The sequence below is a fragment of the Cibotium barometz genome, chromosome 11 (genome assembly GCF_041138505.1).
Source record: "Cibotium barometz isolate CiBa-2024 chromosome 11, ASM4113850v1, whole genome shotgun sequence".
In the NCBI taxonomy this organism is placed as follows: Eukaryota; Viridiplantae; Streptophyta; class Polypodiopsida; order Cyatheales; family Cibotiaceae; genus Cibotium; species Cibotium barometz.
In genome coordinates this window covers 48,836,182-48,855,937 of record NC_141056.1, presented here as the reverse complement: position 1 = coordinate 48,855,937, position 19,756 = coordinate 48,836,182, and the positions used below count along the sequence as shown (strand labels likewise).

General features: G+C 36.9%; 1 protein-coding gene across 1 annotated transcript in view; it reads right to left on the bottom strand.

The window, feature by feature from the left end:
- The window catches only part of LOC147634275 (uncharacterized), an 86,142-nt gene extending 84,275 nt beyond the window's left edge, over positions 1–1,867 (bottom strand). The window contains exons 1-2 of the mRNA XM_086805403.1: positions 1,601–1,867; positions 992–1,088 (exon numbers count right to left, since the gene is read on the bottom strand). Of these exons, the coding sequence (XP_086661529.1) occupies positions 992–1,088; positions 1,601–1,729 (226 nt within the window). The 5' untranslated portion in view covers positions 1,730–1,867. The remainder of the gene's footprint in view (positions 1–991; positions 1,089–1,600) is intronic.
- Between the last annotated feature and the right edge of the window lie 17,889 nt (positions 1,868–19,756).

Genomic DNA, 19,756 nt, shown 5'->3' with positions numbered 1-19,756 from the left:
CTCGAGTCTCAACCAGTTAGCATTAAGATCAATGCAGGAGCGATCTCCTCTCATCAAGAGATCAACCTGAAATTGGGTCCTAGGCCGATAACCGCAAGGATTCTTTTGATGAATTCCCAATTCATACTGTTATAGGCTTTATCAAGATCACCTCAAGGAAAATGGCTTGTTGATCTGACTCTTATATAGTAAAAGAATATATCTTCCTTTGATTAATCATTCTGATAAAGTCTTTCATCCATTATATCAACCTCAGGGTAAGGCTTTTGGCAAGAATTTTATAAAAGACATTCAGAAGAAGGCTAATTGGCCTCCAATTACCAAGAGAACCCCCTTCCTCCCCCCCTGTCAATGAGCTTTGAGTTTAATGACTCCAAAGTTGCAGCCAGACGATAAATATTGTTTCAGACTAGCCTTAATCATCTTCCAGTAATCTCCTTCAATACTGTCCCAAGCCCATTTGTTCCACTCAATGGTGAATCCATCACACCCAGGAGATATCTCATCTTCCATTTCCCAGAGGACCTTCTTTAGCTCCTCAATGGTAATGGGTTGATCCAGGTGCTTCTAGCAAAAGTAGTCACCACTTTAGGGATGATCTGGGTGTATCTGGACCAAATCCTGTGGGAACCTATTTCAAGGACCGGAAGTTCTTCAAAGAGAGTTTGATAAAACTGTGTGAAGTGTCTACCAAAATCTTCATAGATTCGAAGGATCTTCCCTTCTCATCTGAGATTGATTGAATGGTCTTTCGACTCCTTTTGCCTTTAGGACATTTGAAGAACTCCTTGTTAAAATCATCCCAAGGAATGTATATGATGGGATGGATGATGCATGAATCATAGTGACATCATTTGGCTGGGTGTATATTGTTTGGCCTGTTAAACTACAGTGGACGACAAACCATGCACCAATGCAACAAGAGCCCTCACTGCTCACCTCAAAACAGGAATGTCCAAAAATCTTCTGCATGCACGAAGAAAATGTGTACCTAGACCAAGAAAGTTGGGTAGAACCAAAGCTCGTTTGATCTTCAACTGCGGCACGGATCCTGTTCTCAGCTTGGCCCCTACCTTCCATCTATAAGTCTGCAAGATCAAAGAGAATAAATACCCTTGAGAAATGGAAACAACAGGCCAATAGCACCTCTAAGGGCTGTGACGTCCAAGATTGACAAGAACACCAACATGGCATATCATCATATTCCATGGGATGGCCATAGCATAACACTCATACAATTTATTCAATTCTGTCATGGTAGTGAGAAATAATCTGGACCATACAATCAGGACATCAGATTTCTCAGAAATAGCATCTCCTAGTCAATGTCATCATTAATCTTTTGGGGCAGCTGATTAGCCAAAATACCCTCTGCTTAGCTGTCAGAATGCTGAGTTGTCCTCATCGAACTCAATCATGCTTGTCTCTGCACGACCATGACGGCCAGGAATGGTGAAGGGGAATCTAACGGGCATCTAAAGGCGACCCATTTTCTGAGGGAGGATAAGATTCCCCTTCACTATTCCTTGATCTACACTGCCATACAAAATTGTCTCAAGCCGGCAACGAAATGGGAACATAGGTCGGGGGGAACGCTTACTCTGTGAGGTAATCTGGAGTAGAAGGGTGGGGGCACGTAGGCTGAGTAAGGCTGAAGAAAGCACAGGCTCCCGATGCAGATTTCATGATCTGTGAGCTCCTCCTCCTCCTCCTCCTGCATTTCCACCATGGAAGCCTACTCCTGGAGTCTCAATCTAAGGAGCTGGACACATACTGCCCCTAAGGATTCTCATAAATTTACCTTAGCCACCTTAGGATAAGACCTTCTCTCACTAACAAGAGTATTCTAGCCTTGTAGCTTGTAGGAGGAAGAGAAAAAGGCCTTATATTTAAAGCCTACTTTGGGTCTCATGTCGTCTACTTAACAACCTACATATATATATATCCACACCATGCTTGCCACAATATCAAAGCTTCCAAAACACTTAATTTTCTTTGAATAAGTACCAAAATTGGCATTTATATGTATCTAGCATTCCAACCCAGGGTAGTGGTGACAACCAAACACACGTGTATAAACCATTAAAACAATCTTTGAGCGACTGGATTATCTTTTCTTGGAAGCCTATGCTCTTCACCGCCATCTATCCAAAATATATATATAGGACAATAACATTAGCTACAGCAAGATATAATTTTAAAGAAAAAAAAAGCTGAAAGATAGAACCTTACAAAACTCATTCATGGATCAACATTTGAGACGAATGGTGTTTGAACAAGATTGTAAACGCCAAATCGAAAAATGTACTATCCAGTGCCTATGCATCGAAAATCCATCATGTTAGGCTTTTCATAGCCTACAAACATTACATGTACATAAAGTTAATCCGCAATCTTTTGCAATCTTAGATTATAAATTCCCAGCAGCCTAAAGCTCTCGTTGTAAGCATCTGGACTATATAATAACATTAGCTACAACAAGATATAGTTTTAAAGAAAAAAAAAGCTGAAAGATGGAACCTTACAAAACTCATTCGGTGGATCAACATTTGAGACGAATGGTGTTTGAACGGGCTTGTAAACGCCAAATCGAAAAATTATGTACTGTCCAGTGCCTATGCACCGAAAATCCATCATGTTAGGCTTTTCATAGCCTACAAACATTACATGTACATGAAGTTAATCCGTAATCTTAGATTATAAATTCCAAGTAGCATAAAGCTCTCATTGTAATAAGCATCTGGACCATACAAACCTGGCAATAATCTAGGTTCCAAAATATAAAGATATTTCATGTTTCAAGAAAATGTATCAATATCATTTTTCAAGAAAATGTATCAATATCATTTTTTATATGCATTAAAACGCCCAAAAATAGATTTTTATTCCGTAATACACATGTACACTCTAAGAGTTCAATCATTAGAGATGTTGTAGCTTATCCTTCCCAAGACAAAGGGTCTACAATTAACCATGAAAATTAAATAGATTATAGTAAACAATGATAACTATGTTATAGAGCAAACATTTGGACCAATACCTTCAATATCTTATCCATCACCATAAATAAATGAAAAAGATCTCCTTGCTACATCCATCCTATGTAGTATTACCTGTGATATTAAATACAACACTACCTCCACTAATCATTTTTGCACGATTATGAGATCTCTCTCTCTCTCTCTCTCTCTCTCTCTCTCTCTCTCTCTCTCTAATATATATATATATATATATATATATATATATATATATATATATATATATGAACGTTAAGTATTTCGAACTAAGCAAGAAAATTAATAATGCCACAGTAAAGGAAAGCAAGTCAAAAGCAAAACATTTTCTTATCCAAATGTCCCTAATAACAAAGAAGAACTCACCATATCCTTATAGCCATCTCAAAATTTTGAACCACTCCTGCAACAATACATGCCCAGGGCACTCCATACTTCTGGATCTACATGGTGGCTTTACCTCAATGTAAACCATTTATTCTATACAATGTAAGTATATTTATATATATCGATTCAATATTACCGACAATGAAAATTCCAGTGTGGGAGATAAATTGTAGGAATTTTGCCATCCAACTCCTATTTATCTTCATGTCTTCGCATCACAAAAATAAAAATGTCGATCTAAAAGAAACATCGATCAACCTGAAAGCATGCATACTTATTGAAAGACAACATAGATTGCACATACCACATCTTTGCGAACATTCTCCTTTCAAATGTTTCCTTTATTGATACAATAATAGCTACGAATGTAGTCTCTAGCATTTGTAGGCTACCTTATGGGCATACATTACATTCACATTCTTCTAGATGCCATTCGCAGTACCTCTTTGTAGACAATATTCGCTGTGTAGACTTCATTTGTACCTTCATTACTGCTTTCATGGTCCATGGTATCTTTTACACACACTTTCCCTACATCTGATGGTCTAACATCTGATGGTCTAACATATGACATAGCAACATATAACTGTCCATGCGTAAATACTTGTGTGGCCCAAATAAAGTCCTAACACAGTCAATGTTTGACCTTGGGACTTATTTATTGACATACCAAAAGCTAGCCTCACAAGAAATTGTCTCCTTTTCTGATGTCAAAAGGCAACTAAAGAATTAATGGAATGAATGTTATCCTCATAATGAAGACCCTGTCTCTAATGTTTGTACCTGTAATAATTTCTACTTCTATGACTTTGAGTGAAATTGCTTACATATCAATCTGGTACCGTTACAAAGTCCCCACCAAGGATCTAAATTACGAAGGAGCATTTATCTTTAAAAGTAAGTGGTGAGGAGGGTAACCACTACCCAAACTCAAACTATTCAAGTACTCAACTGCATACAATATTATGTCACTCTCAAAAGAAACAACTGAATCTGCACTGAGGTATTCTCTTTCAAGACCAGGTAATGCAACCAAGGCTAGTTTATTAATCTCATCCACCTCTTGATTTCATGGTGTAAGAATAGCGCAGTCTCTGAAGAAGCATCCATAATCCTCCACTCTTTGAAGATCTCTATACACCCATTCTACCAAACTCAGCAAGTTCCCATGGATCAACATTCGTGGTGGTGGAATTACCACTCTAACTTCATTGTTTGGATAGTCTATAGAGCCATCCCTAATTTGTAAAGTCCAAACTCAGCAAGTTCCCATGGATCAACATTCGTGGTGGAATTACCACTCTAACTTCATTGTTTGGATAGTCTATAGAGCCATCCCTAATTTGTAAAGTCCAATTGACAAATTCTAGTTCTGTAAAATCATAACCACTGTGAATGACCCACATGTTTTTTTGGGTGAGCTTTAAAACATTCACATGTCTCCAAATATATGACCGGCACAACATTACATCAACAATATCCTCACGTGTTCCCTTTGCAACAACAGGTAAGATTTACCTAAAGTCCCCACCAAAGAGCATAATTTTGCCACCAAACACTATATCACTTTGTATGATATCTTTTAATGTCATGTCCAATGCTTCATATGCATACTTATACATCATTGGGCCTCATCCCAAATGATCAATCTTACAAGCTTCAACATCTTGGCCAATGAGCTATTAGCTTTAATATTACATGTGCTAGAAGCATTTAAAACCAATGGGATTTTGAAACATGAGTGTGCAGTGCGTCCATTTGAAAGTAACAATGCAACTATTCCTGAAGATGCACATGCCAAAGCAACTTGATTATCTCCATGTAATCGAGATAGCAAGGCATTATATAGATATGTTTTACCTGATCCGCCTGGTTCATCGAGGAAAAAAATACCGCAATTGTTCAAATTAACGGCCTCAAGGATGGTATGGAATGCTTTAGATTTACAACTATTAAGACTCCTTTCCATGGAAAGAGCCAAATCAACCTGTTGAACATCATCAAACATCATCTCTTTCATCAATAACCCATTGTTGATAGTAGCAACAGTTGATCTATTAGGAAGAGGCAACCCTTCAAAATCATCTAGACGTTTTCCATATTGTTATAAGAGGACTTGCAAGTGTAACGAAGCTTGATTCTTAGCTATAGATTGACAAACACCAACGTCAACACATCTTCTCTACAAGCCATGCAAAAAATCATCTAAAAGTTCGACACAAAATTAGAGCCAAAGCTGTCCGAGAGATATAGGCTCACAAAAAACTAAAATGATGACAAAAAGTTGATGCAGTTGGAATCCTGTTTTCTGAAATGTAGCTTCTTGAAGACATATATACCACTCATCATCACTTTCTAGCATTCCTCTCGCTTCACATGCAGCCTTAAAATAGGGATACAACTGCCCATTCACTGTTCGTACTTCCTCAAAAGATTTGTATCCTTTATACATTGTGAGTAACATGCGTAGATAGTATTTTTCACCTGCACTTGGACTAACATTATACATACATTCAATCACATTATACATACATTCAATCACATTTCCTTTTTTCTTTTAGTCCATGACCGAAGAGTTAAATTCCATACCCACTTGCAAGGGAAATCAATATATAGTAAGCTATTTGCTTCTGCATGCAATTGATTAGCTCTCAACCATTCAATGAGAGTAGTTCTTTGATTCCTATCATAACCAATTACATCGCGCAAATCATCATGGTCATTAAATATAACATGATTTTACAAGGGAAGATGAACATGCAACCTTTGTATATCTAGCTTTTCATCATGCAGATCATACTGATATATGCACCAACTTGCCTCTGATGTAGACACGTACCGTGCATCCAAATATTGACTAACCTCATCAATAACTCCATGTGTATCTTGCAACTCTATAGTAGCTCTATCATGTCGCTTATATACATACTTATACCAATATTTCATTGCTGTAATGGTGGAGCATACTTCTATGTTAATATGGGCTTTGTATCTCATAGAGAGAAAAGAGTTATATGGAACAATCCATTGACTATCCACCCTATGATCCTTTACTTGGATGAAACTACCATCATCTTGTCACACGCAAGTTGGACACTCATTGTCATCAACAATAGTAGTCTCATAAAACTTATGGATAATGATGTTTGCAACTCCCGTTAACCATGCAAGGAGAGTACGTATTTAGTTCCACGCATGGTCCATGAACATTACACTGACTGATTATCTTGTGCAACTCGGGAAACATCGCCTTATCTGGAAGTTCAGCACATACCAACTTATCATATCTCAGTAGGTTTACATGTACCCTTCAATATCAATAATATATATGCGTGTGGGAAGCCTCTTTTTTGAAATTCAATGACATAAACAAATCCCACTACCCTTCCAAATAATGCTTTTTTCACCAATAAGTGCAACATATCCTTATGATTCTCATAGAAGACCCATGCCGTCAAGTCAGGTTGATCTTGGGCAACCTGACTCGTTAATAAAGCATTACATATTTCATCCCACTTTGGATTGCAAGTAAAGGTAATAAAATAGGTTAGGTTTACCCAACTTCCTAACAATTGCCACCGTTGAATCCTGATACAATTGATACATATATCGAGGCCCCCAGTATATGTAGATGGTAGAACTATCAAGTGTCTCTAGCAATGCCCCCAGAGACTCTATTGATCCCATCACTGATATTAACCATATCTGCAAGCCCTTGGTATACTTCAGCACGCAATGCTTTTTGGTTATTGTGTATCCATACTAATCTTGATTCTTCCATGCTGCTATATGCATCAACAATGTACTGTTGCAAAAGTCAACCATCGTGTAGAAGGCAAGCATTTGTATCTTCCCTTATTTGTAATCTATATGCATAATATTGCCATTGAGCTACATTATTTGTATCATCATTTGAATTTTGTCTATTCCTACCATGGAGTGGAATTCCAACATGCCAACCATCCTCTCCTTGAGGAAATAGAAGAACATATAATAGAGGCATATATGAACAACGCAAATTAGATATTCTTTTTATAGCACCTGTGCAAGACATTATTTGAATATCTCTATGACTTACATGAAAATCATCCCCTTGACCTGGTGTGATAGCAACTACCTCACTACCCGTAGGAACCAAGTATTGCCTTGAGGTTGATCGAGCTTCATTGATGACCTTCTCAGATCTGCGTGTGGACTAGACTGTAACATTTCTCTCATTATACGAAATGCATAGCATACGGATTGTGTTCATACATCATTGTTTGTAACCTTTCAAGCATATTATGAGTTAAAGAAGGCATCCCATTAAGTATATTCTCCAATTCATGCTCCGTATCATACACATACAATTGCGTAAATTAAGGAGCTGCATCTCGTGTTTCATTGGGTATTATAAATCCAACACGATGATAGGTAGTACCATGGATTTGAAAATTAAATACACCTTCTTCCCTAGTAAATTGATTATCCAAGTGAGCACCCAGTGAAACGAATGCTAACACATTGTTTATAAGAGTGTATATTCTTTCTATATTCCTTACTTACATTATCATGACCAAGTAACGAATCAGCTAATGTAGGAGGAGGATTTTCCAAAGGCAATAAAGAGATATGTTTTTCCACAAATTGTCGTATTTTATCTTGATGCATCACATTTCCAAATTAGTGCCTCACAAAAATGGCACTTGTAAGAAAGGGTCCCTTTAAAGAGTGAAGAGTACAATCTCCGAAACATAACACCATGGTTACTGGGTGCTTAACATTCTAAGGGAATGAAAAAACACGCCTTATAGAATGACATCCATATTTAATACCTTTCACATCGCCAATTGAATAGGAAATAGGTTGAAAATCTTCAACACGACCAATCTCATCTATAGGTGGCTCATTTAAATCAAAAGAAATAAGGCCTCCTGCCATATCTCTATGTGCCCAAACATTCAGATTTTCATTTGCTAAGTTCTTGAAGAACCGTAGCAATAGGAGTTGCTCTGTTCCAAGTAAATTTTAGCATAGAATTCTCTATGCTCCTCATCTTCAACCCTTCCAAATGTTTCGATCTCATTTACATTGAAGTACTCCATTAAATTAGCACGAATTTGGTTTCAAATGCTAGCCCTTGTTTGCGAACAATTATGGCAAGATGCGTGTGTTACATCTAAAATTTTAAGCCGACGAACTTGGTTTGAGCTTAGGTATGTACAGCTCCTAGCCATCTTCAAACTCCTTTTAAAAAGAAAAAAGCAACATGTGAATTCTATTTTTACATTTATTATCTTATTAAATTTATTCTACTTTAAGTGCCATTATCCTCACGTATGATCTTGGCAGGTATATCACACATATGACCCTACTCTCAAGGATAGTCTTTGCACATTAATAAACATTGTGTAATTATTAGAGAGATTTAGAGAGACAAATACAATTAGTTTGCACTAATAAGTGATAATCTCTCTTTGTCTCTCACCTTATTTGCCAACAAAGGCATTACTCCAAAGAGAGAGAGAGAGAGAGAGAGAGAGAGAGAAACATATAACTCCAAAGAAAAAAAGAGCAAATAATAAAATAGAAAGGGAGATATAAAGACTTCGAGAAAATAGGAAATTCATTAATATCACCCGAGGAGTCCCACATTAATAACAAGGAAAATAGAATCAAACTTCACATTAATAACAATCATAATATTCTTTATAGTTAGCAAGAGAGAGAGAGAGAGAGAGAACATAAGAAAAGAAAGAGAGAGAAAAAGATAGTATTTGTATGAAAAATATAAAGACTATTTAAATACCAATGGTCATAGAAGAAGAACATAACTATATTTATTTTCAAATGAGCTTATGCTTTGGGATACATTTAATAACTTCGTCAAATACTTAACGTACTTGATCTCTTGGGCTAGTGACATTATAGTCTATTTCATAAAGATCAAGCATGCCTAGACTTTATTTAATATTCATTAGCGTAATATTTTCATCTAAGTTTTCTAAATCTAAACGTATAATAATTTTTAAAACATCGTTCCATCCAACAGCATGAACCACCCAAACCAACTTGGACTATGAAAAACGTGACGCTTAAATTCTGTAGCCAAATTCACCCTTCCTCAAAGGAAAGAGTACTCCTCATGTGCTAAAAAAAATGCATCACCTCTTCCATCTTTGTCAACTATGCATACATACATATAGGTAAGTAGATGCATGATTACTCTGTGCATCTGTATATAAATCAAAATTATAGCTACTATGTGCAAAGATATACAAAGATGTGTAACATCTACAAAGATGTGACATGTAAATAAACACATCTAATTACAAAGATCACCATGAAAATTAAAAAACATATTGCACAAAAAATATGAATATTTTAAAGAAGGGTCCTCTTACATTGAAGAGTGTGATAAAGAAAGGAATATTTTTAAATTTGTCTATATATGTATGTATGTACGTATGTATACACATATATACATACATACATTAATCTTATAAATACATGAAAATAAATACAACTTATTAACTTTTGTTGCATTAACACACACACACTCTCTCTCTCTCTCATGTTTGTACAAAATATGTGGCATTCTTTTTTATATTTCTATAATTTAAAACTGCATTTACAAAACTTGCTCTCAATAAAAAATACATTATACTATACAACGTTTGTAATATGTATGTGTGTGTGTGTGAGTGTTTGTGGGTGTGTGTGTGTGAGTGTCACCCTATGTGTATATGTATGTAGACACGCACTCTCTCTCTCTCTCTCTCTCTCTCTCTCTCTCTCTTTATGATTCACATGCTCCTCATGTACGTGCATCCATGTGTGCTCTACATGTGTGTGTGTGGGAGTGTTTGTGGGTGTGTCTGTGTGTGGGTATGTGTGTGAGTGTCACCATATGTGTATATGTATGTAGGCTCTCTCTCTCTCTCTCTCTCTCTCTCTCTCTCTCTCTTTATGATTCACATGCTCCTCATAACTAATTTATGATTCACGGTACATAAAATAGAAGTTCCCATAGCTATATTCAAAAAACATAACATGGGCTTCATACATCTTGAACTTGCTCTGTATTTAAAATACATTACACTATACAACTTTTTGTAATATATGTACATGCATCCATGTGTGCTCTACATGTGTGTGTGGGTGTGTTGCTCATCTTAAAAATAGTAGATCATCTTAAAAATAGTCTCATCTTGAACTTGCTCTCTATTTAAAATATAAAATACATTATACGTTCATCCATGTGTGCTCTACAAGTATGTGTGCGGGTGTGTGTGTGTCACCATATGTGGCTCTCTCTCTCTCTCTCTCTCTCTATGATTCACAGTACATAAAATAGAAGTTCCCATAGCTATATTCAAAAAACATAACATGGGCATCATACATCTTGAACTCGCTCTCTATTTAAAATACATCACACTATACAACTTTTTGTAATATGTGCATCCATGTGTGCTCTACATGTGTGTGTGTGTGGGTGGGTGGGTGTGTTGCTCATCTTGAAATTAGTCTCATTTTGAACTTGCTCTCTGTTTAAAATATAAAATACATTATATGTGCATCCATGTGTGCTCTACATGTATGTGTGTGTGTGTGTGTGTGCGTGCGTGTGTGGGTGTCACCATATGTGGCACACAATCTCCCTCTCTTTCTCTCTCTTTCTCTCTCGCTCTCTCTCTCTATGATTCACAGTACATAAAATAGAAGTTCCCATAGCTATATTCAAAAAATATAACATGGGCAATATACATCTTGAACTTGCTCTCTATTTAAAATACATTACACTATTTAAAAAATATAACATGGGCAATATACATCTTGAACTTGCTCTCTATTTAAAAAACTACATCATACTATACAAATTTTGTAATATGTACGTGCATCCATGTGTGCTCTACTTGTGTGTGTGTGTGTGTGTTGCTCATCTTGAAAATAGTCTCATCTTGAACTTGCTCACTATTTAAAATATAAAATACATTATACATGCATCCATGTGTGCTCTACATGTATGTGTGTGTGTGTGTGTGTGTGTGTGTGTGACCATATGTGGCATGAGTAAATACTTACATAAGATGAAGAGTTGACTAAGGACAAGGTTAATAGTTAAAAAAGGGAGATATTTAGAAGTAATGATGCATTTTTGACACCTCTGCATGGGGAAATTTCCCTCATGAAGGAGACGCCTATTTCACATGCTTGAATGAGTTTTAAACTCCCAAATAATGAGATATTTTTATCTCTCCTCTCTCTTGTTTCAACTAGATCCAAAAAGTGAGCAAAACTGACCTAAAGATGGACAAAAATTGACCAAATTGATCTGGAAAATTCTAGAATCAGTTTGCTTGGTTAGAGGCTCACTTTTTCCTATAAATAGAAGCCCTTCCCTTTGTTGAAACTTAATAGTGTTTTTGCATTGTTACCTTGCCTCTCCCTCTCTCTCTCTATGATTCACAATACATAAAATAGAAGTTCCCATAGCTATATTTAAAAAACATAACATGGAAAACATACATCTTCAACTTGCTCTCTATTTAAAATACATTACACTATATAACTTTTGTAATATGTGTGTGCATCCATGTGTGCTCTACATGTGTGTGTGTGTGTGTGGGTGTGTTTCTCATCTTAAATCTTTAACTTGCTCTCTATTTAAAATTAAAAACTAAATTATAGTGTACAAATTTTTAAATATGTATGTGCATCCATGTATGCTCTACATGTGTGTGTGTGGGATTGTTTGTGTGTGTGTGTGGGTGTGTGTGTCACCATATGTGTATATGTAACACGCTCTTTAATTCATGAACATAAAATAGAAGTTCAAAGAACATAACATGGGCAACATAACCCAAGGGACACACACATGTGTATAAAGGTACTCACTCTCTCTCTCTCTCTCTTCATCACCAAGGACGGCCACAAATCATTGGGAGAGAGAGAGGAAGGGCCACCACTTACAAGTTACAACGGAGAGTTGGGCCGACCAGGCCGCCAACACGTGCACGTGCAATAAACAATACCAAAGATGGTCGGCCCAACACGTGCACGTGCAATAAACAACACCAAAGATGAGAAAGACAGAGAGAGAGGGCCCTCAGGGCGGTAACATGTAGCACAAAGCAGAGAGAGAGAGAGCTCACCCATGATGGACTCGTCCAGGGCCTAAATTTGACGGGTGCCTATGAAATTTTTTATGACAGGCAATTTTTTTTTCACCTTTCGCTTGATAGGTTTCAACAAAAAAGTTCTTGTCAAATGACAGATAAATTTATATAAACACAGATACCATAAAAAGAAGACACATAAAATAGAGAATAACCTACGGACCAACTCTCTTTAAAATCACATTCATGCACATCTTGCCAGTGCAAAATCCCTAATCATCAAAAGATATCAAATAAAAAACCACTAGATCACAATAAACCTCGGACAAAAGATAGAAAATGTGAACAATCATCAAAGTTGTGCAATCCAGAAATCACTCTAATGGCATAGCTCTCCTCTTTTTTGCTTTACCCCAAATTTTTTATGATGACAGGCAAATTTTTTTCTCGGGCTTGTCGTTTGATAGGAATTTTTTTCAACTACCTTTTTTGACAGGCAAAATGGCCCTTGACAGGAAAAACAGGCATCAAATTTAGGCCTTGGACCCATCGCGCCGAACTGCAGAGAAAGCATGAGAGAGAGAGAGATCACTCGAAACTTACACATGGGCACCAACCGAGCAATAGACAGACGACTGCCAACACCTGCACATACACCAAAGGTGAGAAAAAGGGCGGCAACATGCAACACAAAGGAGAGAGAGAGAGAGAGAGAGAGAGAGCTCACCCGTGATGTACCTACCGCCGAACTACACATAAAGCGTGAGAGAGAGAGAGAGAGAGAGAGAGAGAGAGAGAGAGAGAGAGAGAGAGAGAGAGAGAGAGAGAGAGAGAGAGAGAGAGAGATCACCCGAAACCTGCACAAAAAAGGCCCATCCTCATTAAAAGAGCAAAAAGCAAACTAGTGGCCAACCCATGAAAGCAAGTGACAAACTATCGCCTCCCCCTCATCCCCATCATGGCGGCACCCACCTAGGAGCTTCTACTTTGAAGAGCCTAAGCACCAGGTCGGGACAGCGGCGCTGGCTCAACATCGTCAACCACCACAAGCTGCCCATGCAATAGGCACACATCTAGGTGGCCAACGGAGATGGGCATAACATGTTCGATGAAAAGGTGCGCGAGGGTACGCTGTGCCGGTCTTCCCCTCGCAGGCGATCAAGGGTTTGAGTGGATCAACCTCCTTACCTCTAATAGTAGTTTCGAGTCTTAACGTTTCATATTTTCAAGATATGGTAACATATTGGTGTAGACTCTAGAGACTTGAGATATGGTAACATATGGGTGTAGAGACTTGAGAGTGACGAGAGATTGGAGTCTCGACTATGGACAAGTGGGCACACTAAATAGTTAGCACTTGTAGGCTCCAACTTTAATAAAAATACCTATATTTAAATGCCTAGATTCTTACCATTGAATTGGATATTAATGACCAATTTATAATGAGAAATTTAGCTCTAATCCAATTCACTGGCGAGAATTCCATTTTGTGTTTCAAAGTTCAAACTAAGCTCCCTAGAGTCCACGTGCCCCCACTGCCCGGTCCCATTGCAGTTTTTCTAATGTAGTCTATTGCGTGCTCACATGTGCCTCCCTTCTCACTCGCAAGAAGCTAGCAATATAGCATACTTGTCATGGGACCTCATGTACTTCTTGAAGAATTAATTACGCTTAAATACACATTAAGGAACAAAGCATAGACTTGAATCAAATTGACAAGATTAAAGCATAACATAAAAGCATGAAATAGAGAAAACATCACCATCGACGCAGTATTGGGTACAATCTCCCCCCTCATGTGTGTAACCCCACTTTCATAATATGAGTATTTTGAGAATTGTATTCAAAATATAACCTAAGGAGCTAATAAATAGTTGTGTGTACAAAATAGGGCTTTGCTTTTCCACTTTTACAAAAATAACTCAAGCACTAAAGCTTGTTCACACACTAAGTGTAAAATAGCCAAAATTCCTTTGTCACACGTGCTAGTAAAATAGCAATGCCATGCATAAGCGCATAAATAATATGTACAGTCATTTGGCACATGGCCAATAAAATAACCCTTATGAAATAAAATAATTTGAGATAATATAGACAAGATCTTCCATGTACGTCACATGCACTACTCATCACCTATTATTTATTTCAATTAATTTCTATCACAATAATTAATCCCAATATGAAATGTTGATATACACAAACACAACACAATCACCACTTGTTACACTTCGATGAGTGTATCACTATACACATCTTCTAGCATGGTGTGTCTCACCACTTGTTACACTTCGATGTGAGCGTATCACTATACACATCATTTAGCATGACATGTCATTTGCATAAACCACTTGTTACACTTATACCATGTAGTTGTCTAGCGTAGTCCACTTCTTTCGCTTCAACAACACACAATCGTCAAGCATGGCACTACTTGTTACACTTCGATAACATACACCCATCAAGCATGGTCTCAAGCTATACCAATAACACTAGGTAGCTAGTATTTAATGTGGGGTCACCCATGATACCAATTCACTAGCATGGTACACTAGCGTCACGGGCATCCCCTTTTAGCCAAAGGGTGGACATTATGTAACATCCCTCCTGCTTGGATAAGTAACTAACCTCACTTACGTGTTTGCTTACTTAGAGAAGAAGAGATCAAGGTCTCAAAATAGAAATTCTAGTATCTTCTCTAATTATGACAAATAGACATTCTGTCAAGAAATTCTGTGTAATAAATTTTAATTATGATAAATAGACATTCTATCAAGGAATTTTAAGTGTAATAAATTCTAGTGTCCTATACCACCATATATTATCCAACATAAATTTAGAGATAAATATGCATCAAGATCCTTCACACAGGATTAATCTTTGTGTCCCATATCATGAAGACTAATATATAGTGAAAACTCATAAAGTAAAGTTCAAGATGGAAGGGCTAGTTCCTCCAAGAAGTTCTACTTTGATGTTTAAAAACTCTCCTTGAAATTTATAAAACTGTTGAATAAAATTTATTTATAGAAATTGTTACAAGAAATGTGTATGTTAACTTAGGAGTCATAATATTTGTCGTATATTAAGAGTATTCTTATTCATCGTCATTGATTATATTTATTCTAATTGAAATATTATTTGATTTATGTGGATAATTCGATATGATATGTCCAATCTCGTTGCACCTGAAACACTTCTTTGAATCATCTTTATTAGCTTATTTGAGAATCATTAACCTACCTATGTTATTGGCATTGAGAGGTTTATCGTATGGTTTTTGAAAGGTTTTAGGCTTCCAAAACTTTGATGTTGAGGTTTGAAGTGTCATTGCTTCCTTTAGCATGCCATTTTTCCTTTCATAATTTATGTCTAAGGAAATAGCCGAGCTAAGAGAGTGCGGTCAAAACATGTTGACTTCTAATTGAATTGTGGGTTTCAAACCCGTCATAAACGTCCTTCTTTGATCCTTGTTGGAAACTTTCTCAATTATCTATATTTGTAACAAGGTCAGCCAAAATCTATCTACATAAGCGAATATATTATCCTTCCTAAGTTGTATGAAGATGGCCCATCGTTGTCTAGTCCTAGCTTTGTACGATGCTTGTTAGTTCTAGTCACGTTCCACCATAAAGCCACACTATTTACCAAATGATTGCTAGCATGCTTAATTTTATCCTTCTCCTCAGGGAATTTCTCCTCCGAAAAGTAATCATCAGGTTGACTAAGCTATGCAAGTATTGTGCAGGCATCTTTCTTACCATCAAAATTTTGAAAGGTAAAAGCTTTGTGGCTAAATTTTTTTTGCTTCCTAGACTCCTAAGCTCTAAGAGTAGCTTGTATGGTTCTTTGACTTTTGGTCACCATCGGAGTCTTAAAAATCACCATTACTAGCATCTCTATGCCTCTTCTTATGGGATAATATATCCTCTAGATCCCTTCTCAACTCCTTCTCAACTAAAATCTAGTTTTGGAGTGCTTGAATTTTCCGCATAATAATATGCCCATATCACCTTCGGCCTTACCTCCACAACCCCCAATACCAAGAATCATGCCGATTTAGTAGTATTCTCTACACCACGAGTTGAACTTGTGGCCACTAATTTGGAGGTTTCTGACCAATACAAGCAATAAGACCAATATGGGTATCTTGAATAAGGAGAACCAATAGAGCAGTAGTAGTTTAACAAAGTGCCAAAGCCTTAAATAACATGGCACAAAAGGCAGCCACCCTCAATGTCAGCAAATGTCCTTACAAACCCCCAAAGTGCCAAAGACTTAAATAACATGGCACAAAAGGCAACCACCCTCAATGTCAGCAAATGTCCTTACAAACCCCCAAAGTGGCAATCAAGGCTGCTCAAAAGAAAAACTCACAAACTTCAAAGAGACCAAGTCATAAGCTTGAGGTGAAAGCCCTAAAGTCTAAGATACCCTCAAAAGTTAGAAGATAGGCAGAAAAAGACCTCCAAGAGTGCAAAAAATGCTCCATGCAATAAGAATAACAACATTGTCATGATCGAGAGTGGTTTTGATGAGATGTGAGAAGAAGGCTCCCAAGAGGAAGAAATCCCACTAAAACCAACCAACTTAGGCAAGGGGAAATCCAACTCAACTTCCCAGGGCCTTGAGAGAGTATCCCAATTGTGTGTTTTGGAGTGAGCAAGAGTAAAACAAGCACAAGGGCTTTTGTCAAGAGGTTATCAAGAGGAAAGTGCAAGCTGTGGTCCTTGAGTGAGTAGTTAAATACAAACATGAATACAAACTAGGGCTAGTCCTTGAGTGAGCCTAGAACACAAACCACTAATGCATCTTGGGAAAATCCTAAAACCCATTCCATAATCAAAGAGTCTTAGAGTGAAACCCAAGTCTTCTCTAAACTCATAATTCCTCAAAAGAAAGATCTTAGGGAGGAATTGACTTTGGAACAAAGGCCCCAGTGAGGACCACCTAAACTAGTCAAAGCATTAGTCTCGTTGTACTAGTTGAAGACTCAAAGGAAGGCCAAAGCATTCGCCCTATGCATTAATGCAAGTATCATAGTGAAACCCAAGTCTTGCTTGAATCAATAATTCCCCAAAAGGAGATCTTAGGGAGGAAGCAACGGCCCTAGCGCCACCTAAGCCAAATATAGCATTGCTTGATGTAGTATTTGAAGACTCAAAAGAAGGCTAAAGCATGCACCCAATGGATCAACACATAGTGTTCTTCGAGATGATCATGACTTTCTTTTATCTCCTTTAGTGGATCAATCTATAAGGGGATGAATGTGCATAACATACTTGATTGTAGGTCTAAGCCCGATTTCGAGAGTGTGAATATCATTTTAGGGACATAGCATGTCTAACATCCTTCTTGTACTTAATAGTCTAAGTTCTAATAAGTTATCTATGAAAATGAAATAAGTCTATGTAGGCCCAAAATACTATTTTCCAGGTTTTCCAAAGTTTAAGGTTGATGGTATATATGGTAAATAGGCGAAACATACTTCCCACATGAAAGGGATGTGAGTGCAAGGCCATTAGATGTTATACATTCAAATGTATGGGGACCGTCGACCAAGACTGCAACAATTGCAAGTTCCATGTATTATGTTATATTCATTGATGACCACACTAGAAAAGTATGGGTTTACTTTATGAAGGAGAAAAGTGAGGTGTTTACTTACTTTCAGAGATTTAAAGCCTTGGTCGAGAATGTTGAGATATCGAGCTCAACTAGTGCTATGGTAGACATTGATGACCCGCCTGGGTGATAGCTTCCGCACTTATGTCACTGGCACGATTGGTGCGATTATGGTTGATATGCTGCTACTGGATGACATTCTGTGTGACAGAAGCCACTTTAGAGTACTAAAGTTATGGCATAGTTATAGAGCCAGCTCATATAATTGCCAAGTTCACACTATAGACTGACCACTTTATATGTTGTAGGAGAGTAATTTCCCTTTATGTAAGTACTCTTATCTTTTAGTTATATGGTTGTAGAGAAGAAAATTCAGCCATCCATCTCTCTCTGGTGTCTTGCACTCTCTTGTGTGTGTGTGTGTGTTTGCATGTAAGGAACTCAAGCTCTCTCTCTCCCCCCACATTCTCTTTATGGTATTAGAGGTGCCATTCGTGTGAGAGCTAAGGAGGCAAGTAAGAGGCAAGAACAAGCAAGCAAGGAAGCGGTACATAGGTAAGAGCATCATCATCTCTTTCCCTTCTTGGTTTAGGTACAACACCCCTCGGTAGCTCTGGGAGCTACACATCTCCGATTGAGGAGATGTCTTTGCAGGCTTGGAGGTGCCGGTGTGGTTTGAAATACCTTGTACTGATGATTTGCGGCTAGAATCGCACTTCAAGCATGTCTCGATCTCCATTCCGTCACTGCAAGGTATTTTTGCGACAATTTTAGAAAATTTTGGTTGAGAACTATCTCTGGTCGAAATCTGGTTTTTGTAGTGCAGTAGTGAATTTTGGGAGTGAAGACAGTGTTTGCACATGTATTGTTGACATTGGGTGTATGTACATGTACTTTGGCATGAATTTCTTATGAGGAATAAAATAATCATTTATCTCGATCTCCGACTTCGATAGTTTAATTGAATTTTCTCATTACTATCTTAGTGAATATGAAACGGTAGCATTTCTTCTCACAGATTATCTACTTATTCATTTTTCCAATTTTTACGGAAATTAAACAGAGGATTAAGAGAACCCTTATTTAATTATAAAGATTCTATATACATCTAATTATGCATAAAATCCAATTCTGATGAAAGTCACACTTTTATCATCATAAAAATCATTTATGATGAAAATCACTCTTTTAACATGAAGGAATTTCTTTTATGCATATGTTTATGCATACAAATCATTTATGTTTATGCATACAAATCATTTATGATAAAAATCACTCTTTTAATATAAAAGAATTTCTTTTATATGTTTATGCATACAAATCATTTATGTTTCTTTTATGCATATGTTTATGCATACAAATCATTTATGATAAAAATCACTCTTTTAATATAAAAGAATTTCTTTTATGCATAAGTTTATGCATAAAAATCATTTATGATGAAAATCACACTTTTAATATATATAAAAAATCTTTTATGCATATGTTTATGCATAAAAATCATTTATGATGAAAATCACACTTTTAATATAAAAAATATATCTTTTATGCATATGTTTATGCATAAAAATCATTTATGATGAAAATCACACTTTTAATATAAACAAATATTCTTTTATGCATACTTTTATGCAT